At 36.9% G+C, this 24,677-nt stretch overlaps 1 protein-coding gene across 3 annotated transcripts in view; it reads left to right on the forward strand.

The window, feature by feature from the left end:
• Positions 1-24,677, forward strand: part of LOC140165732 (coiled-coil and C2 domain-containing protein 2A-like) — a 98,011-nt gene that overhangs the window by 62,495 nt on the left and 10,839 nt on the right. For all 3 annotated transcript variants that reach the window (XM_072189043.1, XM_072189041.1, XM_072189042.1), the window contains exons 12-27: positions 122-249; positions 2,661-2,801; positions 4,220-4,376; positions 5,090-5,282; positions 5,613-5,772; positions 8,946-9,030; positions 10,173-10,326; positions 11,475-11,631; positions 13,956-14,094; positions 15,202-15,417; positions 17,092-17,184; positions 19,417-19,508; positions 20,363-20,530; positions 21,299-21,323; positions 22,047-22,156; positions 24,381-24,576. In XM_072189043.1, the coding sequence (XP_072045144.1) occupies positions 122-249; positions 2,661-2,801; positions 4,220-4,376; positions 5,090-5,282; positions 5,613-5,772; positions 8,946-9,030; positions 10,173-10,326; positions 11,475-11,631; positions 13,956-14,094; positions 15,202-15,417; positions 17,092-17,184; positions 19,417-19,508; positions 20,363-20,530; positions 21,299-21,323; positions 22,047-22,156; positions 24,381-24,576 (2,214 nt within the window). The remainder of the gene's footprint in view (positions 1-121; positions 250-2,660; positions 2,802-4,219; positions 4,377-5,089; positions 5,283-5,612; positions 5,773-8,945; positions 9,031-10,172; positions 10,327-11,474; positions 11,632-13,955; positions 14,095-15,201; positions 15,418-17,091; positions 17,185-19,416; positions 19,509-20,362; positions 20,531-21,298; positions 21,324-22,046; positions 22,157-24,380; positions 24,577-24,677) is intronic.

Here is a 24,677-nt window from a genome sequence, read left to right on the forward strand (position 1 = left end):
CGTTCTACTGTACCTGGGTAGTGACCAACATGTTCTCATCTCCCTGACTCCTCGCTACCATAACCATAGGTTAACCTTTTCTGATCTAAATTTGTGCGATATTGATCTTTTTGCTTTGCAGTTAAAAGCTTTGAGAGGTGCTGTAAAAACTCTTGAAGAACAGCTAGTAAACATGCGTCATGCTGACCCAGATTCCTCTACTGTGCAGGAGCACCAGCATAGGCTACAAGAATACAAGTATGAAATCAGGTAAGCAGACAGGAAAACATTGTGATAACTGTTGTAAAACAAATTAAAAAAATAAAGAAATACATTGTGTTGTCATGACTTGGGACCAAGTTAAGAATCATAAATGTGAATCTGCTCAACACATAAAACCATTTAATCTGTAAAGGGGGGGAGGGGGTAACCCTATTGGTTTAGGATATGGATTGCCTTTAGATGTGCATACAATGTCAAATATCATCCACTTTATGCATCTATGTGAAAAAATAGCAACATTTTAGGCATAAATGTGAATAATTAACACAAGTAGCAAGCCAGTATGTTGGTACATGTGAATTGCATTCTGGTCTGGCAAACAATATCTGCCGTATTCCTGTTCGTGTATGTCCTGATGGAAACAGGACATTTCGTCATACCACTGACAACCAGTTCGCCCCAGTAGGCCTAGACGTTCATACTAATTGACATTACATACCACTCCCCACTACCAGTTTTGGAGGGGTGGCATGCTCTCTTATATTCAGGGATGTAAGTTTTCCATTTTTTACGGTTTCTGTTTTTTTCCGGAAGCCAGATTTTTTGGGAAAAAAAAATTTGGAAGTTTTTTTAAAAACATTTCCGGTTGTGAATTATGATATTTAATCATTTACATTAAAAGAGCAAAAATTTTTTTTTAGGGGTGTGATACCCTCATAGCCTATTCCCCGATCCTAGCGTTTTGCTAAAAAATATAGTGCTCCGATCAAGCGTTCGCCTACTTGCTTCGCTCCCCACCGTTTCAGGTTTGTTTTTCAACAGCTACTTACATCCCTGTATATTTGTTCATGTTCCTCTTATCATAATTGATATGCACATTTCACAATTTTATGATTTTTCTTAATTTTATTTTTTTAACTAATTCTTTATTGGGGCGCATGCTTTCTTATATTTTTTTGTATCTTCGTATCTTGCTTGACAAGATGGCTCACGCTTTTTATTTATTTCGCCCCTTACGTATCTCTTTCCTTTTTGGCCCCCACACCAATGTAATGCTTATGTTATCATCCAAATGGTTGCCTGGTTGTTTCTTTGTTTGGCTGTCCGGGCGGAAGCAAATTCGCAGCTCCAACGCAATAACCGATCAACTTCATTATTATGTTTTCAGGGTTATTTGGAGTTTGGAAAACCTAATAATGATAATATTGGATGGCTTATTTCGCATGATACCATAACATATCGGATTCGTCATACAAATATCGAACTCGCCGTTGGCTCGTCCAATATTTTTATGACTCATCCGATATGTTATGGTATCATGCTCAGCCATCCAATATTATATCAAACTTGGTACAGTAATAGGATATGGTAGCCTGATGTGCTGTATAGTTTTGTGTCATGTTATTTGCATATTTATGAATATTAATGAGCTTATTTGCATATTTTGCCTATATTTTCATTCATCCCCTCTGCAGTTTATATGCAATAACGGATCAACTTCAAACTTGGTTTGGTGATTGGTCATGGTAGCTTGATGTGCTGTATTGTTTTGTGTCATGTTATTTGCATATTTATGAATATTAATGAGCTTATTTGCATATTTTGCCTATATTTTCATTCATCCACTCTGCAGCTTAAATGCAATTACCAATCAAGTTCAAACTTGGTTTGGTTATTGGATATGGTGGCCTGATAAGTTCTATAGTTTTGTGTAATGTTATTTGCATATTTATGAATATTAATGAGCTGATTTGCATATTTGCCTACATTTTCATAAATCCATTCTGCAGCTTAAATGCAATAACCAATCAACTAAACATGGTCTAGTGATAGTATATGGTGGCCTGATGTGCTGGATAGTTTTGTGTCATATATTTATGAATATTAATGAGCTTATTAACATATTGCATATTATTTGTATTTACAAACCTTTGTTGTTTACACACCTTTGTGTGAGGGCCACCTTAATTACGAACTGTGTAATTCTAGTTTTAAAAGTGTATCATCATTAGGCCAAAAAATATATTGTTGCGTTGCCCTTCGGGGTGGTCCGAAATCTCGGACCGGCATTTAAAAAAAAAAAATTTCAATCATGATTTTTGCCATTTTCAACAATTTTACCTGTTTTCCAGTTGCTAAAATGCATATCAAAGCTAACCAAGCCTAGAAATCCACAACTGTCTTGGTCTTGAACTCCATACACAACAAATAATGCTTAGGTTTTTGCACTGTTTTTTAACAAAAAATCGTGGACTCGTTGAGCCATATCCCAGCGTAAAACATGAATTTGGATTTGGAGTGTCAAATTTCAGGATGGTATGAGAAAAATATGATCTATTATATGATATGATTTACTATATACCAAAAACTCATCAACAATGAGAAAAATCGGGGGGATGAGGATGCCGATCAGGTCACAGACCTTTAATCATGAAATCTTTGTTTATCTTTAATGGCAGACAAACTCGACGTCTTAGAGACTATGAGCTTCAGCATGATAGACAGTTATTGCTGAGTATTATCAAGACCTGGAGAGACATTAAAGCATTAAGAGAAGCAGAAGAATGTACAAATACACCAGTCAGATTGGGTGTTAGAAAGTAAGTCAAACTAAGAATGTACAAATACACCAGTCAGATTGGGTGTTAGAAAGTAAGTCAAACTAAGAATGTACAAATACACCAGTCAGATTGGGTGTTAGAAAGTAAGTCAAACTAAGAATGTACAAATACACCAGTCAGATTGGGTGTTAGAAAGTAAGTCAAACTAAGAATGTACAAATACATCAGTCAGATTGGGTGTTAGAAAGTAAGTCAAACTAAGAATGTACAAATACACCAGTCAGATTGGGTGTTAGAAAGTAAATCAAACTAAGTTAATCTTCACAGTGTAGAATAAATAAATAAATAAAGCACTGACCACCTCATCCTTGGTCGAGAGGTATCGTCTGCCATCTGGATGCCCAAACTGTTCCGAATCTCCGAATGCTTTCAGTTCAGGTCATGTATAGTGCACACCCCCACCGTACCACTTGGGTGTGTATCTGGGATGAGGGGGCCAGCTACCCCCACTCTTCAACTTTTCTTGCTACAAGTAAGTTAAAGAAGCCTCGAACGGACAGATCAAAATGGAAACGATCCATACCTGTCCAACGACTACGTGAAACGGATCTTACTTTACTAGAAGTGAACATCCGAGGACTACGTTTGAATATAGGTGAGCTGTCCAATCTGTGCCATGAACTAAAGCCATTCATTATTGACATTGTGGAGGCCTTCTTGCCTGCTGCTGTGAATGATGGTGTCGTGGAGACGTTCATACATCCAACATAGGAGGGATCGCATACATCTATTGCCTGGAGGGTATCAACCACATTCTTGGTCATCATTGGTCAAGATGCCACCCGTTCAGTACATGCAAGACTAGGTACTTCAGACCACGGTCCAATACATTTTAAACTGAGCACGCCGCTGTACAGAGATAAACCCTGAAAGCGCAAAGTGTGGCAGTATGATAAGGCTGACTACTATGGAATGAAACTACTATTATCAGTGATGCAATGGAGATTTTCATGCCAGCAGAGCTTGTTTTCAAGAAGACTGGGGACATGGTATGGTTTGATAACCGCTGCAGATGGGCAGTGGTCAGGGATCCCTGCTTGATCGGGAGTCTAGGGAAAACAGTGTCACAGAAAGTGAGGATGGGTTTACAAGGGCTGGGAAGGAGTGCAGTAATGCAGAGGGGGGGGTAGCTAGAGGGAGCTGTAACAACAGGTTGAGGAAGGAACTCTCAGTCTTTAATTGCCCCAGGCTACTGGACTTGCGTTTTGTCAGAGCCGGAAGTTATGAGAGGCGACTCTCCTATCTTAAATTTGAGGACCGTGTTATTACATGACTACAAGAGCTAGACCTTATTCGTATTCATTATATGATCTGATGTATATAATTGAAGCAGGCAATCTATTTATGTCTCTTTCATAGAATGCTTTCTGTTTAATTCATACTCTATGTTATTACAGGGAGGAAAGTAACAAGAGGGAAGATGAGGCAGTGTGGAAAGCTGACATTGAAGATGAGGTGTCTGAAATGAGAGAAGAATATGAAGAAGATTATCAAGGCGAGATTGAGAGATATAAAGAAGCACTAATTGAATGGAAGGATTACATGAAACAAAAGGTAAAATGCAATAAAAGATTATCAAGGGCAGCTAGAGAGATATAAAGAAGTACTAATTGAATGGAAGGATTACATGAAGCAAAAGGTAAAATGCAATAAAAGATTATCAAGGGCAGCTAGAGAGATATAAAGAAGTACTAATCGAATGGAAGGATGACATGAAGCAAAAGGTAAAATGCAATAAAAAGATTATCAAGGGCAGCTAGAGAGATATAAAGAAGTACTAATTGAATGGAAGGATTACATGAAGCAAAAGGTAAAATGCAATAAAAGATTATCAAGGGCAGCTAGAGAGATATAAAGAAGTACTAATTGAATGGAAGGATTACATGAAGCAAAAGGTAAAATGCAATAAAAGATTATCAAGGGCAGCTAGAGAGATATAAAGAAGTACTAATCGAATGGAAAGAATACATTTTGGATTTAAACTTAAGAACTAATGAAGTTGCAAAAGGTCCATGTTTTCCCCTATTAGTCTCCCTTTATAGCAGGGTGTCTCCACCCAGAATTGAAGCAGGAGGTTTTAAAATGCTATCATGGTACCCATGTCATTATTCGTGTGTTAACGTCAAGAATAGAATCTCCTAGGCCAGCCTTTATGTTTACATCCCAGCAAAGCTCCCTCTCATCATGAACTGATATTTAGATCATCTCTTTACATCACTTGTGTAAAGTGAGCAATCTTTCATGTACATGTATTTTCTCCTTAACAGAAAGCAAATAAGAGGAAGAAAAAGCAACAAGGATCTAGAGAGTCTCTGGAAGTTCTGACAGAGGCAAATGGGAATGAAGAAGAGGAGCCATTGGAGGAAATCCCAAAACCAACTAAACCTAGTTATAGCTTCAATGAAGATGAGGCAAAGCAGAAAACCAGAGAGAATATGTGCAAAATCAGAAGGAAACCAGGTTAGTTAACTGATAGGCAAGAACAGAATGTGTAGAACTAAACTAATGGCTAATTAGTTGAATTTATTTGAATATAAGTGTATTCATTTTGTACTTGTATCAGTTACTCAGTCACAATTTAAATTTAAGTAAATTCAAGGAGTGCATTGTGATTTTCCTGTTTTTCCCCTTGCTTGCCAAGAATAAGCAGTGTAATTTTAGAGCTAGTTGATATTCTTTCAGACTAATGAAATTATTTATGGTTGAGCTAAACTATTTGATAGTAAATAAGTGTAAGGTTTTTGATTTTTTTAAATCAATATTTGATTTGTTTTTGTTTCTTTGCTGCAGGTGAACCAATGCTGACCCCAGAGTTGAGTAATACTGCAGTGATTACACCAACAAGTGATTGTTCCAAAGCTGAGCAAGCTAGACGCTCTGACATGTTGAGATGTAAATGTTTTGTAAAGGTGCTATTCAACAATAAAGAAGTCTCAAGAACAGGTACAAGGTAAGTATATCCAAACACACACACAAGCATAGTTTACACAAATCACTAATCACAGTGCCTCCATAAACCATTCATAGCCTTTTCAATATACGTGTACGAGATGAAATTAATCTAATCACAGTTCGTCAGTGGCTGGTCAAAGGGGCCTGGCAGTGTTTGTTTTCAAATATTCAGACAAATAAAACTGATACACAAAAAGAATGGTATGGGTTATAAAGCAGATACCAAAGCTTGGTATAAGGGGTGTCATTTCTGCCCCACATGCATTATTTTTCTTGAGAGGGGGAAAATCCCCCAATTTCTTTTTGATATATTACTGGCCTTAAAAGGGCATTTCGTGATCCACAGCATCATCCCCCCCACTTTTCTCAAAAAAATGTTGAGATTTTTATATCACTGGTTATGTACAAAATTTTTCTTGCAGATTTATTCGTTTAGCAAAGATGTCGTGAAATTTGAATTTCGTTCTGGTATATCAGAACGAAATTAAAACACACTGTCTATGGAGCAGTGTAATACACATAATCATGCATAACTCGCAAACGCAAAATCGGAATCAACTGAAATTTAGGGAATAATCTTTTTTCGTGAATATCTACTGAAAAATGTCATAAAAAGGGGATGTTAGGATCAGGAAATACTCCTTTATCTGGCATATAAATGCGACTGTTGGCTTCCTTGACTCATTGCCTACGAGATCAATGTATGAATATTTTAAAAAGTACATTTCAGTTTTTTTGTTAAATCACTAAACCTTCAAAAATATGGCTCCTGCCATCCCACCCACCTTAAAAGAAGAAAACATTACACAGAAGGAAAAAATATTGAAAAGTGATGGCTATGAATGAGGTAGTGACTTTGCATCCTCCATTCAGGGTTCGAATTTGGCTGTATCGCATAGCAGTTTGCTCCTTATTTTCAAGTTACTGCTACTCAATTTTGCATTTGTATAGCACTTTTTATCGTGCTTTAGTATATGGAAGTATCCTGATTTCAGATGAATTAGCGAAAAACTGCTATGCAAAATTTTTTAACGAATTCAAACCCTGCATCCATTATTTTTAGGGTATTGTGAAAAACTTTTGCATTGGCTTAAACCTGGGAATATCCTTCAGGCCTGCCTCCCTCAGGATATTCCTTGGTTCCAAAAGCAATAACTCAAAACAACTGATACGGTAACCTCTAATTAATCACTATTCAGGGATTAGATTGCAGTCAGGATCTATTCATTGAATTGTACCAAACTGGGCAATCAGCAGTAATGTCCAGCGTAATGTTCAGTAGGGTTCAAACATGCATTGCCACATGCTAATGCGCCTAGCTCGAGATACTCTAGCTAAAATACAGGTTTACATTTACTATCTTACATTATCTTGCTGTATTTCAGCTAGAGCTCCAAACGACAAGCTTCCGGGTTTTTTGAGAACAATACTGTTACGTAAGATGAAGAAGAAACCCGCCTCGAGCCCGCCCTACTCATTATTTCATTGTACTTATTGCAATTTGCCTCCACATTACGTAATCAACACAAAGCTTTTGTGAGGATTAGTGAGTGTATAAGAAATTGACAGTGGAGGAGACGAAGGACACGCCGATTGTTAGTTGTCAATCATGAATTGCCGCAACGTATTAATATTTTACTGCATGGCATTCCGCAAAACACCAAGACAAATTATGCCGTATTTTTCCAAAGATCATCTCATATGAAGTAAGCTGAATGCGATCTGTACTTTTGTAACATTCCGATCGCTTTTGATCACCTATTATCGGCGAATTTGCTTGAAAACACGTGAGTTCATGTTGTGTAAACATAATTAGCATAGACACAAATGAAATTACGATGCAATACAATGCAATTTGAATGTGCAGCAGATCTATAGAAATAACGTTGCCCGGTTTTATGCAGAATTAGACCCTGTCTGAATGCGCCATATGCAATTACTTAACTGGCTTAGCTATCTTTAGTAGTTGTGACAGCAGGCAGGTTTGAGGTGGATACTTACAAGTTGTATATTGTCATTATAAAAGAGCTCTACTTTGATTGTCATATTACCATACTTCTTCACTATTATATTTAGTGTTGGCCGATACCGATCTGTGAATCGGAGATCGGTGCCGATATGGACTGCATCGGCCTTGAATCTGAATCGGCAGATGAGCTATCAGCTGCCGATCTAGATTACCGATCTCTGAACTTGACAGTAATAAAAGTACACAACAATTCTTTAAGCTTACCATTACTTTCTTATGTAACATTACTACTATTTAATGCCAATATATTTCAAAAAAACGTTGTTACCACCGCAAGAATCATGTCGTTTCATACTGTATTTCATATTATCCACTCAGTGACAACACTCCCGACTGTACAGTGCGTCCCTGGGAAAAATTTGTAAACACTTTAACACTCGACACGTGCGCCCTTCAATGTCGGGTTTCCCAAGGTGAATTTGAGGGCATGTTATTTTTAGAATCGCGCACATTATCGCTATTCCTCCTCACACGGACGATTTCATCTCTTAATCTCCGAACACATGAATTCTTTTTGTAAACAACTCTGCACAACCAATCAGGATGGGAATTCCGCGGTATTCCCCAATACGTCATATGCATAAATTATTATAATATCGATGGAGCTGATTTAGCTGCAGGGTCATCGAATCAATTCGCGCAGTGATTCGCTTAACTTATACACACGCAAATCAAAGTTGATTCATGGAGAAGAAAGAAGAATAAAACAATCAAGAGAAATGGATTAATGATTAAACTTCCGACAATCGGAGGCACTGAGTGAGTAACGCTGGGACTTGGGGTGTAAAATGGTATTTTATTTGGGTTGATATTGACATGAAAAACCTCTAAAAAACGGTCATCATATTACATAGTTACAGGTTTGGGGAATTAAGCTTTGACCGTTAACATTACTGGGGCCCGACTTCAATGAACGTGTACTGGTTGTAGAATAACATTTAAGGAATCTGAATCGGGATCGGATCGGCCCGATCTGCTAATTTTCAGATCGGAGATCGGCAGATCCGATCTTGGGTTGGATCGGCCAACACTAATTATATTTGTTGTAACTTTCATTGTATTTTGCCATCAATGACATAAACTTTTACTAAAATTGACCCAAAGTCTCACATTCCCTTCAATTTGATGTTTACATTTTGCAGATCAATGACATCTGATTTCACTCTTCACTTTGGGGATATCTTTAACATTCAGATTATGCAGTGGCCAGAAAGTGTCAAGTTACAGGTAAACAGGGTGTCTATCTTTCCATTATTCACCCAAAAATTAAAGGGGGGGGGGAGACAGAACCACCAATTAGCTCTATGAAAATAAACATGTGCATGCAAGTTTGCCTTCCCTTTAAACCTCAGCCTCAGATCCAAATCCTTGATTATACTTCCTTAAATGCAATAGTTCAAACTCGTGTCATGAGACTACCATCTACAGAAGAATTTTAATTCTAAGGCTGGCTTATCTGCTTTTTAAACCAGGGACATAAGTAACCACACATAAAAAGATGAAAAAGCATGAAAACAGCTAGTAAAAAGCCCTAATTTGGGAATATCCCATACATTTGTACAGAGCAAGTGTACAGAAAAAGCTGGAAATCAAAATAAAACAATCTGAACTCTTACACTCCTGATAAATAATACAGCGTGTAGAAGTGTTTAACAGTCTAAGTCTGTTCCCTTTGAACTTTGTCTTTGCAATTGTTCAATGTCCAGACTGTACCATCTATGGAAGAATTTGATGTTGGTAGAGAACATGCAGAATTGAACAATTCATAATTAGCTAAAGTAATAGTTGTATACTATAAGAAAAATGTATGGATCTTACAAATAGGGCCTATCTACATGATCAGTCAGAATGATAATAATAATAATAATAAAACAGCATTTATCCATGCTTTCTGAATACTCAGATTTCAAGGAACAAGAAACAAAAAGGAAAAGTATGGCACATGCAGATAGCAACAAGCATAAAATTTCCCCTTTTGGGTCCATTTCTGTGGGATTCAGGTTGTGGAAGAATGTGGGGAAGAATAAAACAAATTAAATAATACAGGGATATCTAAGGTGTGACTCCACCAAGTGAATATCAAAGCATCTGGTGTGAAGTGCTACTTAATGCAGCTGAGTGTTACACACAAGGAGAATAACTGGATTGGATGGGACAAGAATTATGGCAAAAGGTCTGATTTTTAGAATGCAGGAGGGAATTTGAAATACCTAATTAAATAGGACAAGTGAATTATATGGTGAGTAAAAGATAAAGTTGGCATTTTCTGTTGAGATGTTTCAGTCATCATTACCTTTCAATAAACATGTCAGGATTGTTTTCTTTCTCAGTAAATATGCTGACATTATATTCTCGATGTATTATCTTAGGTATTTGAAACAGGTACTCTTATCAATACATTGCTGGCTGAAATATTTGCTGTTGTGCCAGATACGCAAGTAACTCAAGACAAAGTACAGTTAGAAAGCCTGGACTTTGGCAGTGACCAAAGGGTGACATATGAACACAGTGCTGTGGGCAGTGGTGAGTATACATTAGTCATTAAGATTTAATTTAAATCTGGTCAACCAGACATACCTATTTTGACGGACGAACCAACGTTGTGACTGAAAGCTTCAGTCTTCAGCTGGGTTGTGATGCAAATGACCTTGAGTACCGGACACTTCCGGTATTGATGACAATCGACGAGGAATGTCCTTTATGATCCTGTCCCAGCCGTGTGATAGTTTGGCCCGGACGCCTCCACCGCGGTTGAGGGATGGTTGCTCAGCCCTCACCCAGATTGCCTCTTTCACTCCACGCTCAAACCAACGATGCTCGCGATCTAGGATTCGGACATCCTTGGTGTCAAAATGGTGTCCGGTCATTTGCATCACAACCCAGCTGAAGACTGAAGGTTTCAGTCGCAACGTTGGTTCGTCCGTCAAAATAGGTTCTTATCACGCGGATACGTGTACCCATTGAACCATGCTGTCTACTGAAGATAACTAATACATAATTATGCAATGAATGATTTATGACCAATTCCTGTTATATTATTTGTTTTCAACAATAATTAAGCATTGAATTAGGACAACCCAATATTCGTATACAGCAATTCTTGCTAAATAATTATGATAATTAAGAAGAAATACGTAACAGCGTGTTATTATACGCCTATTGTTAGAAAACGTGTTTATTTGGCCTATATAAAACTCGGCATTGTGGATGTTTTCAATAACCACTCCCTAAATAAACAAACTTCTTTGCCCTCAGAATTTTTGTAACATATTTCAAAAGGAAAAGTAACTACCAAAAAGTAACAACAGTTTGATACAATTTCCAGTTTGGGAGATATAGCACAAAAAAACTAACTTTGCGTGCGACAGCTTTGAGAACTAATCATGAAATTTGTGAAATTTGGTTAGGTTATGGGATGTTTCACTGACCGCTCCCTAAAAAAATCGTATCAAACTGTTGTTACTTACAGGAGGGGTAGCGATTTACAGTGTGCCAATTAATTTCCTTGATTGTAGCTTCAAATTCTCTTGCACAAAGAAACATCTACTGACATACCATACTGACTTAAACAAAATTAATTTAATAGTTTGCTTAAAGGTTGTCTGATAACTGATTTAGTTGACCTAAGTTAGGATGGGTTTACTGGGTGAAGTAATATATCTTTTGTATAGGTTACACATTCCATTTAGGTAGTGGTGACACCAGTGGTGAAGAGATGCAGTTATTTACTCAAGGGCAGCTATTAGCTAGTGTATCATGGGGACTAGCTGAAGATAACACACCCTTGATTCCACCATCTGCTACTCATGCTAATGCTAATGAACTGGGGTGAGTAAATGGATTTTGATTTGATTTGACAGCCCTGGATAACCCAAGAAAGCTTCTTATGAAGTGTATTCCCATTGGGGTCGTCTAGAACACCAGGATGTGTTGGGACAGTTAAATTAAGACTTTATTTTCCAGGTCAGTATCCCACTGCTGGGAATTGAATCCAAGACCTCATGCACTGAGCCCCGCTATATCTTGGATCTAGCAGCTTGTATTTTTGGCCCACACATGTGGGGCTAATGTTATCATCCAAATGGTTGCCTGTTTGGCTGGTTGTGTGTCCATCTGTGCCTTTTCCGTCAACAATTATATAAGGCTTTTTGGTTAAATTTGGTCTCATATAAAGATTTTAAATCATATTGCAACCAAACTTGGGTCATTGCTGCATTATGGGTGTCTTCATGTATTGGTTTTATCCAAGGTCATATATTGAGGTCAAAGGTCATTTGAGGCCAACTTGTAAAGAGGCTCAGGGTTCATATCAGTCATGGAAAACCTGGAAGGGAATTTTTTAATACCCTATATTATTTTTTTCTCTTGTTAAAATGTTCGTAAAAGTGCTTAAAAATTGCATTTTAAACAACATTTGGCAGTTATTTCATTCGACGGCATGACTCATGAATGGAACAATCTATACATGTTTGTCATTTGCTGTATGATTGAAACTCATGTTGAATCTCTGATTATACTTAATTTACGACGAAATGCAGCTGCCATTAATATTTTTCATTAACAGCTACACAGGCTATGTCTTCTGAAGGTATTTAGTTAACTATTTAACTTGATTGGTGCAAAAGAATAGGCCTACAAGATTGTTTCCGACATCGTTTTTCTCTCGAATTTTTGGTTGGTGGCTGGTTACAACAATTTATGTGGTGCATGATAGGCCTACAGAATTTTTCGGACATCATTACTTCCGACTGTCTGATGGTGCATGCACATTAATAATTTTCGACCGTGCATCTAACTGCTATACATACCCAGTACATTTAATCAAAGTTGGCATTAAACTGTCTTTGTTTGGAAAACATGCCCTACACCAAAACCCAAGTTAGGCCTACAGCAGCTAACTAATACAATAATGATGTTAGTGATGTATTGATCAATGATTTTCTGGTAATGCATGATTTGAGATGTTTTCCAAGGGGCTTTTTACCCCCTTTTGGTGTAGGATTCACCCTAACTTCAGATTGGCTCTTAGTCAACCTGCTAACTGGCCATCATGGAGCTGGTCTGAGGTTCAAGGGTTCACCTAACCTGGTCTGAACAGTTTCTGATCGCCTTTCACAAACAGACTGGCTATTCAGACTAGAAAAGGTAAGGGGTTTTTAGGTCATCCAAAGGAAAATGGGTGTCTGTCTGTCCATCCATGTTTCCATTCCATTTGTCACTTCTCACACACAGTTCTCATCCAGTAACACCCCGACCCTACCCATTGTAGTAATCAATCAATATTTTGATTATAAGATGCAAATTTTGTGCGTCAACTTGCAACATGGGTGAAGTAGTTTTTAGAAGCCAGAGATCAACTTCAAACTTGGTATGGGGATTGGATATGGTGGCCTGATGTGCTGTATGGTGTCATGTTATTTGCATATTTATGAATATTAATGAGCTGATTTGCATATTTTGCCTACATTTTCATTAATCCATTCTACAGCTTAATGGCAAAGACCGATCAACTTCATTATTATGTCTTCAGAATCTTACATCCTATACTTTGTGCATAACCTGGCTGTCCGATTAATTTGTGCATCGGTCCCCTGGAGCTACAGGGTTTTTGTGTATCGATCTCTAACCTCTTCATAGAGTGCACAGTTCATATACTTTATATATGCAGAAGTAACCATGTATGTCTATTTAGGGGTGATTTTTTTGCCATGCCATGACCAAAAATCAAATTTTTGACCAAAATTCAAATTTTTGACCAAAAATCACATTTTTGACCAAAAATCACTTTTTGACCCTAAATCACACATTTGACCCAAAATCACACATTTGACCAAACACATTTCTGAAAAGAAATCCCATTTTTAAGCAAAATCATGTTTTGACCAAAAATCATGTCTCGCGTGATATTTGAAAACTCAAACTCGACCGATAAATTCAGGTATCACACTCAATCCGTCCAATTTTATATCAAACTTGGTATGGAGATAGTATATGGTGGCCTGATGTGCTGTTTAGTTTGTGTCATGTTATTTGCATATTTATAAATATTAATGAGGAATATTAATTGTATACAAACCTTTGTTATTTACATACCTTTGTGTAATATTAGTTTAGACAAAAACATTTTTGATATTTTGATTTTCTATCTACAGCCCTTTAAACCATTTGGATGCAGTGGCTGCAATAGGAGCTACAGGATTAGTAGATCCAGAGAGACTAGCCAAGTGGGTTTCAGAAGCAAGGCTTGATCCAAATGACCCAGCTAATGCAAATTTACTGCACATGATGAGGGTAAGTAATTGTTATTATTATGCTTCCACCGGAGGCATTATGTTCCTGGTTGTCTATCAGTCAGTCGTGCTGTCAGATTGTCTATTTGTCAGTATGTCCATCTGAGCTTGTGAGCACGATTTCTCGCAACTGGTAAGGCATACAGTAATGTGACTTGGTGGAGGGGTGGCAATTGGCGGTTTTCAAATTATTAGATTTTCATCTCAAAATTGGCTAATTAGGAAGCAATTTGCATATTTCAACAAAGCACACTTAGTTCTCAGAACTGGTAAAGCATATCTAAACCCGGTGGAACAAAACATATGGAATTTTTGTTTTATTTTTCAAATGTAAACTAGCGAGGAACTTGATAAGAAAGTAAAATATGGGTCTATATTTTACCTTCTACAAAATAATTTGATGAAAACAAGCATTTTTTTTTTTTTTTTAATAATTGTACTCTCAAATTGCATTACAATAATAACTTTACTCGCAGATCTGAAACTAAATATGAAAATGCCTAGCAACTGTCAATTGAACATTAAATAAATGCTAGGTGTCTGAGTGTCCGTCCCTGTGTGCATCCATCTGTGTGTGTATCCCTACCTTGTCAATGTAATATCTCTCAATCTAAGCGAGTATGGGTGTCCATCTTCGTATCATATATGTATCACAAATGCAAGTAGGTGGTGGTTAAGTTCAGTCGGGTCATGTTTTAAGGCGGGTCATGTTTTTTTAAATATATAAAATGTTAGAATGAACAACAGCCCATGTGGAGTGGCACAGGGTCAAAGTTCAAATACTGTTAAATTGGTAGAAACATTGTCCTGGATTAATCCAGATAGAGCTCCAGTGTCCTGGGTTAATCCAACTGGAGTTAAATCATAGGAAACATTTAACATCTACAAATTGTCCTGGGTTAATCCAGCTGGAAATATTTAATATTTTGCCAAAATGTATTTTCAACTGGGCCCAGTGGTTTGAGAACTACCTTCTATAACTTGCATCACAACCTCAAAGGGAGAGCGATCTATTGGTATGTGAACCGCTTTGTTATTATGGTGGTCTAATGAGAATTTGTTGCCATAAAAGATGATATTGTAATTTTTTGTTTATTTTACTCTCTAGGATTTCCAAGGAGAGGGAGGCAAGATACTGAAACAAGCAGCTCAGTTCTTTCGCTTGGAGCAGCTACAAGAAGAGTTTAACTTTGTATCACATGAAGTTTTGGAAAGCTCCAAACGATTCCGATTAATCTCACTCAGAGAGAAAGAAGTGCCAGAATTCCGCAATTACAAAATGGTGCCACTTATAGAAAAGGAGATTCCTGATACAGCCTTTGCAGTGAGTTGACTTTGTTCCACTCTATATTTAAGAAATACACCCAAATAATGTGTCCGAGGCAGTAAAAACGTAAATAATGGGTGAGGCGCAGCTGAACCCATTATTTAATGTTTTTACTGCCGAGGACACATTATTAGCGTGTAAAGGATAATGCTGCACCCTTTATTTCTATTATATTACCAGAAAATAGTGCAATTTAAAGAGAAAATGTCATTTTTTGGCACAAATATTTTAAGTTGTTTACTTAAAGGTGGAGCGTGTACGCTTAAGTGACAGCGCGTATCGCGGAAATATTGCACGCGTACAGTAACAAAGCATAATGCTGTGCGTAGAATGTCTTACGGCGCTTGACCCATTATTTAGAGGTTAATAACTGCGCATCGGTTATTTGGAGGGCATTGTGAAAAATCTAAACATTTTGCCTTTGGAACCGAGGAATATCCCTCGGGGCGTAGCCGACATATTACCGATGCAAAGTTATTAACCTCATTCATAACCGTCTACTTTAATCTCTTCACCTTACAAAATAACTCAAAATTATGCTCAAAAGTTTATAAAAATAGATGATTTTTACATCTTCCCTTTCCAAAAATTGATCAGGCTAAAACAGGACGACCAATGGTAGCGCGCAATCCAAATACGGCAGCCAGTTACCATGCTTATGACTTGCTTCCGGTTCGTTTCCGGCGAAAATCATGGTTATGTAGCTTCACCTACCGCTGTGGTTAGGGATGGGTGTTTGGTGGTCTTGGTACCCAGTCATTTTGTTTCTGTGTGTTATTTGCAAATCAAAACACCTCATGAGTAGCCTGAAAAGATCACTTCTTGCATACCCACACTTCTCATTAAATATTTGAATCATCCATCTATAGAATCAGATTAAATACTGGAAGAAAATGTAGGTTTCCCTTATACCAATTTGATGTAATTTACATATGGTAATATTAAAGTAAAAATATGAAGAGCTTGTTTCCAAACCATGTTAAGTCCACAACCCAATGTTTTGCATTTACTTATGTGATACAATCACAATTACTTTGACAAGTTTGACATTAGCAATAATCAGTTGTACCATGAACAAGCCATTATTTACCATAATAATGCTGCTAAACAATATGCAGACTATTGTTCTCATTTGGGAAACAAAGGCCTCGCACAGTATTGTTACTGTGCATTCATTCACTGTTTGCTTTGTAATGGTGCATCCAACTGAAATAACTATACCTATAGCATCACAATCCATTGCACTATCGCACAGGTAAATCAGACACATGTGTTTATGGACTTAACATGGTTTGGAAACAAGCTCTTCATAATGAGTAGAGTACGAGTTGAGGAACAAAGTCCTTGAGGTTATTGAGCATGCCAATATCTCTTGCCATAGTTTTAGAAATCTCATCAATTTGTTTTTTCCATGTAAGATTTTCATCTATGATTACTCCCAAGAATTATCTAGCCTTATTGGCCATTCCAGCCTGTGTAATATGCATTCATTGTTTCCTAATGATTTTATGTCTCTTTATGTTACGTATTTGTGTATTATGGAATGAAAGAAAACAATGAGTACATGTATGATGTACAAAATAATATTATCATTGATGATTGTTCAAATGCTGTCATTGTTGACTAGACTCAATTCAAGCTGTATTGTTTTGATATTTGGTATTGTTTCAGGACTATGAGAAGAGAAAACATATGGAAGAACATGGTATATTAGAAGAGGATGTAGACCCACACCGTGCAGCTGTTGCTAAGTTTCTTGGCAAGGTCATTATTTAATATAGAATTATACTTATCTTATTATCTCTAAACACTAATGCCTTGTATAAACCAGCTGTGCACTATAGACCTTGTTTCTTTTGAGGAATTGAGCTTTTTCGATAATGTACTTTGAAATGTTTTTTATAAATACATGCAAAGACAATTAAGAAGTTACGGTATTTTTACTACATGCATGTGTGAGAGTGCAAAGCTGCCTTAATACTGTCAACAATCCTGTACAATTGAACATATCCAAAAATTTTCTTGCTGCTGAGTTAGTTTCTTATGAACATTGATGAAATGTGACATTGACTCTTGATGTGCTTGGAAGGAGCAAGGCCTTTGTATGTTTGGTTTCCTTAAGGTGGTACTACACCCCTTGATAAATTTGTGACTATTTTTGCATTTATCTCAAAAAATAATAACACACTGGTAACAAAAGTTATGTATATTATAGAGGCAAGGAATTCAGTTACTACACTGGAATTTCAGTGATTCAAGACAAGCGGTACGTTATTTATGATAAGAAAAGAGGTACCCGTTAGAATGTACCTCATTTCTTAACATATATAATGAACCACTTGTCTTCAATCACTGAAATTTCATAAGTAATTGGATTCCTTGTTCCTATAATATACATAACTTTTGTTACCACTGTGTAGTTATTTTTTGAGAAAAATGCAAAATTAGACACAAAATTTATCAGGGGGTGTAGTACCACCTTCATTCATCTCTCGGGTGTATTCCATCCCAGGTTGCTTATTTTGTTCTCATATTTTGCCATTTCTGTGTAATACTTGTGTGTCTTGCAGTGTCTACTTTTAAAAATCTTACATAGTACAATTCTACCATGTGGCTATGATGTTATGCAGAGTTAACAACTTCCTTTTGCCTAAAGTTAGACATGATCACATTTTGAACATGTGAGGGCGGGCTTCATTAAGCTTACTTGTGCACCAAGATCCTGTCTTAACTGTGTAATCCAATAGGAAAATGAAGAAAATTTGGATTTTGACCCTCAAAACTCCAATGTAGCATGATTTTAAAAATCTGCATTTGAATAATATTTGATACTATCAAGTAATGAAAGCCACATTTCATGAAACATTTGCGAAAGTTTTGTAAAATGGCCCTTCGTGCTCAAAAATTTAGCCATAACGTACATACACACATGTTATGACATAGGAAGCCATTGATAATGCTGGGACACACAATTTGGCCCATTTTGGGACATTCAGGCGAGCATACTTTTCCTCATAACATTGCCAATTATAGGCCTACATACATGATTGACCCCTCATTTTTTACGTAAAATGATTCTCTTTTTAATGAAAGCAATTTTAGATGAATTTATTAAATTTCAAAATTTTATGAACACGCCTACTAAAGTCACCTCTCAACTAATGTAATGGAATAAATGACCCTTAGTATGTATCATTAGGGTATCACACCGCCAAATCAAGTTCTTATTCTTTTATGTGAGGTACAGAAGAATTCATCATTTTCTCATGGCTAAAACTCCATTGTGCATTCAAAACACCATTTTGTCTAAAGTTTATGAAATATTCTACCTTAGAACCAGAATTGTTTTTAGTTGAGCAGCTCTATTTTCCGCAGCGGTGCTTCAAACAAGTCAACCTTACCAATCTCTACAGCACAGCTCCTCAATGTTGTGACGTCATTCATTTGATTCCTAAAATTTCAGAATTGCAATATTTTAAATCTTTTAAGCGTAGATAGTGAGAAATACATCCAAGTTGAAGGAAATTAGCCTTCATTTCCCTTCTATTTAGATCAACCAGGAATGGTGTGGGAACAGAAATACTATAGTAAGAATTTCAATTGAATGAACACAGCTTTTCAACAGCTGTACACAATCCAAACTGCGATCATATATCGTGTATTTCAAACTACAACACAAACGCACGACCTTGGATACAATACTAACCAATCACGAGTGTGTTGGCATGGTTGGATTCACTTCCGTGCTATGCACAGCATTGCACACACAGTCACACATGCTGGTGTACATCGCGCAGTGTACACGAAAAAGGCACGCTATGTTAGGCTTTGTTCATTCAATTGAAATTTCCACTGTAGTTGTTATTTTTTCAGTGTTAGACCTGATTTAGTGGTGTGAACTCTTATGTTTCACATGAGGGGAAAAGGAATAACTTATTAACAAAAATAGCTTTTGAGTAGATTGTCATACTTCACTTTTTTGTGTAATTTATTTAGGTGAGAGAGAGAGTTATGGCTCGTTTTAGAGCTGCTCAGCATCAGTACTCGCTACCTGATGTGGTGAATGAGGATCAAGTACCAGACGTCAGGTGAGTTGATAGCAAATACTTCACACCCTGCCTTTGTTACGGTAGTGCTCATACAGTAAACATTTGGTGTACATTCAGCACAACAGTTATGGCATAATCACTTACTTTTAAAAATCAAATCTCAACATTCTAAATCCCATGGATAAGATGCTGAAATTGCTGAAAGGTTTGTGTACTATGTGTTTTGAAAATAGACATGAAAGGTGTTAAATGTTGTAAAGTATGCTTAACAAGTCATATTTGGGTGGGTGCTTATATTTTGTATTGTTTACATAATTGCATATGTAAAAAATGGCACAGATTGTGGATTTTATGTGTAGATGGTTCTGTGTTTGATACACATGTAGTTGCATGGATCCTGCACATAATGATAGAGGATCATGTGTAAAAAGTAGCTGGGTGGGTGCTTAACCAGGGGGGGCACTGTAATGGTGAGGGAGGGTATCAGGTGTGTCCATTCTTAGGAAGTGGTGAGCAAGTATGAAAAAAGCACCTGTTGATCAAACTTGGAGTAAACTGCATTGATGCGCACATTATGTAATTGTTAATTTCTTCGCAATCATTCTACCGATTCAAATAAAATTTTTGTATGTGATGCACATTACAATAGGCTATGTGCCACATTTGAATCTGATGTCTACTTCTCGACTTATGTAATTTTTTCCGGGACACCCTGTAGATACTCATGCTTGGTACAGCTGTACCATGTAGTTGTTTTTAATCGTTCTGTAAGCTTGACTTTCAAGCTTTGTTGAGGTATCATTTAGCACTCTAACATCTCTCAGGATATTAATCACTTTCATATGGTGATAGTCCAATCTTATTTCATGTGAAAAAACTTTCTCTTCTTACAGCATGTTGAGTACTATCATATTACGACTGATAGAACCAAAGCGCCCTCTGAGACCACAACGTAAGGAACGCAAAACGGTCACAGCACAGAATCTGAGTGGTTTACAGGTCAATTTACTCATTAATATTGAACGTGCAATAGAGATTCCAGTGAGGAAGTCAACAGGAAGGTATGCATGTGAAGTTATATTACACCATCAAAGGTTTATTAAAGTATCACTTTAAACTTAATGAAATATTAAAGGATTATTTTGTTCCAAGACAGTTTCTTCTATCTGTACACCAAGCATTGTTATAGCTGTCTGATAATAACAGCAATTTACGCTAGAAAGCATCTCTTGTTCTTAGGCCTGTATATGCACCCCACACCACCCCCACATGCATATGTGACACAATCTGCTCCACAGGGGCCAAAGGAGGCATTTATGAAAATTGAATTACTATAATTATCACCATATATAACATTAGGCTATCATATACTGTAAACACAAAAGGTCTAGCATACTTGGTTCTGAAGTTTTGTGATGTGTATTTCTTATGTATTTTATTGTTTTTATACTCCATATTTTTGCCTTTATCTCAATTTCAAATTTGCCGCCTTTGGCCCCCATGACCAGATCATGTCACATATATGTGTTGACACATGTACAGGTTTGAATTGTATCCGCCCAACACACATCACTAACTGCCAACATAGTTTATATTGTGTTTGTTGCCATTTGCCATCTATTAACACTGTCCAGCAATAATTGCTCTGGTTCCCGTATATGTTCTCAGTTACACAGGGTTTCTTATGTGTCTGGCACAGATTTCCACTGTTTGCAAAACCACATCCCCCACACAACCGCCCGCCCCACCCACCCACACACATCACCACCACCAAAACATAAACTAAATATAGTTATTGACTCAACCCAGTATTTGTTTCCTTTCCAAAGGCAAGATGGACAGTCTACCTCTTATGTAAGTATACTACAAGTTGGCTTGTGTGTCGGTTGGCATTTGTGTTTATTTGTTGTCCTGTTTAATTGTGACACTTTGGGTTGGTAAACTGTTCTTTCTTTCTTATTAATTACTAATAACCGCAGGTCATCTGCAGAATAAATAACAATAAAACCAGTATCTGCAACATCAACATTTTCTTTCTATTTTGAAAAATGAAATGACCTATTTTGTACAGTTGCAGGACCCAGATTTCAATATCATAAGTCAAGTCTCCATGCACACAACAACTAAGGATGATTAGCATGCAACATGATTATAATTATGAATATGCTTTGTGGAATAAGTAAAAATTACTATCAGTGGTAACCAAAGCATTACAATTTAGGGAGTGGGGAACAGGCAGATTAAAGACCTGCATTTTATAACTTAATATGTGACACAATCTGGTCTGTGGTGGCTAAAGGAGGAATTTTTGAAAATTGAGTTACTATAATTATTTATACCTTAAAAAACATTAGGCTTTCATATACTGAAAACAAAGGTCTAGCATACTTGGTTCTGAAGTTATGTATTTAATTGTTTTTTAAATGTATGACTATATATATTTACCTGTACTGTACTGGTGTGACTCGCTATAATGTCACTTGTGGTATCATTTCCATGGAAAGACATAGTACATTTATATGCCCAAGTACAGATGTATGATAACAGAATGATGATTTGGTTTGCTAATCCTGACAGGGCACAGTGCGTCCATTTGTAGAGGTAGTATTCCAGCAATCCATCAAACAAACAAGCGTCGCTGAAGGACCTAATCCAAACTGGAATGAAGAACTTATTGTGCCATTTCAGTAAGTAACATCTATCAAATGTATTGTTAGACCAATGAAGGCGAATAGAATTATAGGTGTTTGGTATTACCTTCGTGTAAACCTTCAGAGTTAATATCAAGACTGGAATTAAAGAGCTTACCTGTGTAATCCCTTAATGAAGTCTTGACAATTGGCTAATTTTGTGTACAACAATGTGATGTGCACAGGGCTCAAAGTAGATAAAAGGTAATGTGTTTGTAGTTTCTTTCTGAAAAAACATGATGAAAATGGTATACATGAAGCTGAAGAACTCACTTATAGAGGGTGTCTTGCAGATGTGTGCCTCAATAAGAGGATGACATTTTAAACAGGGCCCACAGTAGTTCTTTTGGCAAATGCAATTTTATAATACAATACAATGCAACCAAGCATTTATATAGCGCCATTTAAGGACCACATCGCTTTCCAAAAAGAAACATAAAATAAAATAATACAATATTCAATGGCATTCTACATAATAAACATAACAATTTCCAGACAAGCAAAAAGAAGTATTTTCCCAAGTATTAGCTTACAATCTTAGACAGAATTAAAAAGATTAGTTTGCATCTGACATCACTGTCAATCAAACTCCCCACGACCCTTGATTGGTTAGTAGTGCACACTCTAGTAGCACATAAAAGGAAGGTTGATTCATCTGGTGCCAATTGGAGAAAGGAATCCCAGAAAATGGCTATTTTTTATTTAAGCATTATTGACATGGTGCCTTCAGGAAAGAAAGGCAGGAGTGTGATTTGTCCGCATTTTCCAGATTTTTAACAATTTCCCCAGATTTTTAATTTCCCCGGATTTTTAACAATTATTATAATAATCAAAATTATAAAATGAAAATAGTGTTTGTGTATCTCTGATAGCATTACATGTCGCAATAAAACGACTGGAAAATGAGATTAACAATGCTTGAAAGGAAATGCAGGTCATAACATCATCGCGATGGTTTGGAGCGAAGATCACATATTTTTTTATTCCTTGTCGGTGCTCATTGTGTAATATGTCTGTTGAGAACTGTGCCTATTGGAATGATGTTAACTGGCAACCTGGTGGTTTCCCTGTGTGGTGATCCACAATTGTCCAGAAGATATTTTCAATCCAGAACATCCATCGAAAGTGTTACATTTAATTTAATTTAATTTAAATCATATGGAATTAAGAGAAGATACATCATGGCTACCATAGATTGTAATTTTGTCGAGCAACGCTCACATTTATGCAATGAAATACAAGCTTATAATCTTCAATTATTTCTGATGAAATATGCACGAATAGCCATTGAATTTGTAGTTTGGTAGGTAAATTTTCCAAGTTTATAATACCCTCTAAATGTGCCACAAACCAGGAGCTTCTGAGGCCATTTCCCCCTGGACCCCCACCAGGGGCCCTAGGGCGGCACCTCGAACGTCGGCCATTGTTTGAATTGTCTCCGTGTAACTTACGGATTTTTTAGAAATCCTTAATCACACCCCTGGAAAGGTTCCTGTTACTAAGACCTAACTTTTGAGACAGTTTGTATATTTGAAGGTGCAAAATTAACCATAAGTCACACTGTTTTACCACTGAGTTCTGAAACTCGATTATTACGACTCTTGTAAATAAACCATGCCCTACTCTGATAGACAGATGACGTCAGATGCAAACTTGTCTTTAATTCTGTCTGTCTTCAATTATTTTTTGATTTTGATAGGTCAAATAATTACAAAGACAATATATAAAAGAAATGACAGCAGTTGCGGGCTGTACAAAACTCAGTGATAGCTTAACAAAGCCACAGACCTTTGCCCCTGTAACCCACTGGGGCCCTTCAGCGGGCACTAGACCGTACACTATTAGACGCTACAATCGCTCCTTTTGCTACGTCTTTTGCTTGGTCAGTGGCACTTCAGCTCATAAATAATTCACCATGTGACGCTTCTGAAAATATAATTGAGGAAGCCTGTGCTAAACAAGGTAAATATGGCTGATGACCGGACTGCAGTGATGTTAAAGGACACTTTGCTCGCGGATCTGACTTATTTTTGAGTTGTGAATGTATGTGTTCATGCTATAATTTGTCCTTCTTTGAATGTATTCATACACAGCCAACTTTTATGGAGATAAAGTTATTTGAGCTTTTTCCTAAGACATACTACATGAGATATTATTATGCTGCTGTATATTTAATTGTATAGTTTTTGTGTAATTATGTTGCTTGTGTTTTGCACAACAGAGCCCCCAATAATGATTACTCACCATCCAATCTACAAGGTGTTAAAGATGTCATCTACTTCAATCTGTTTGATGAAGTACTCATAGATATGCTACAAGATGAGAGGGACAGGGCAACCAACATCCATCAAAGAATGGAAAGAAGATGGCTGGGTAGCATCAGTATGCCATTCTCAACTATCTATTTCCAAAACAGGGTAAGGCCAGAATGAGTTCATTTGGTTTTACCTCACCCCAGCTTTGGAATAATCTTCCAATTGGCATCAGGAAATCTGCATCTTTGCCTGAAAACACATCT

Source organism: Amphiura filiformis, chromosome 12 (assembly GCF_039555335.1).
Source record: "Amphiura filiformis chromosome 12, Afil_fr2py, whole genome shotgun sequence".
Classification (NCBI taxonomy): Eukaryota; Metazoa; Echinodermata; class Ophiuroidea; order Amphilepidida; family Amphiuridae; genus Amphiura; species Amphiura filiformis.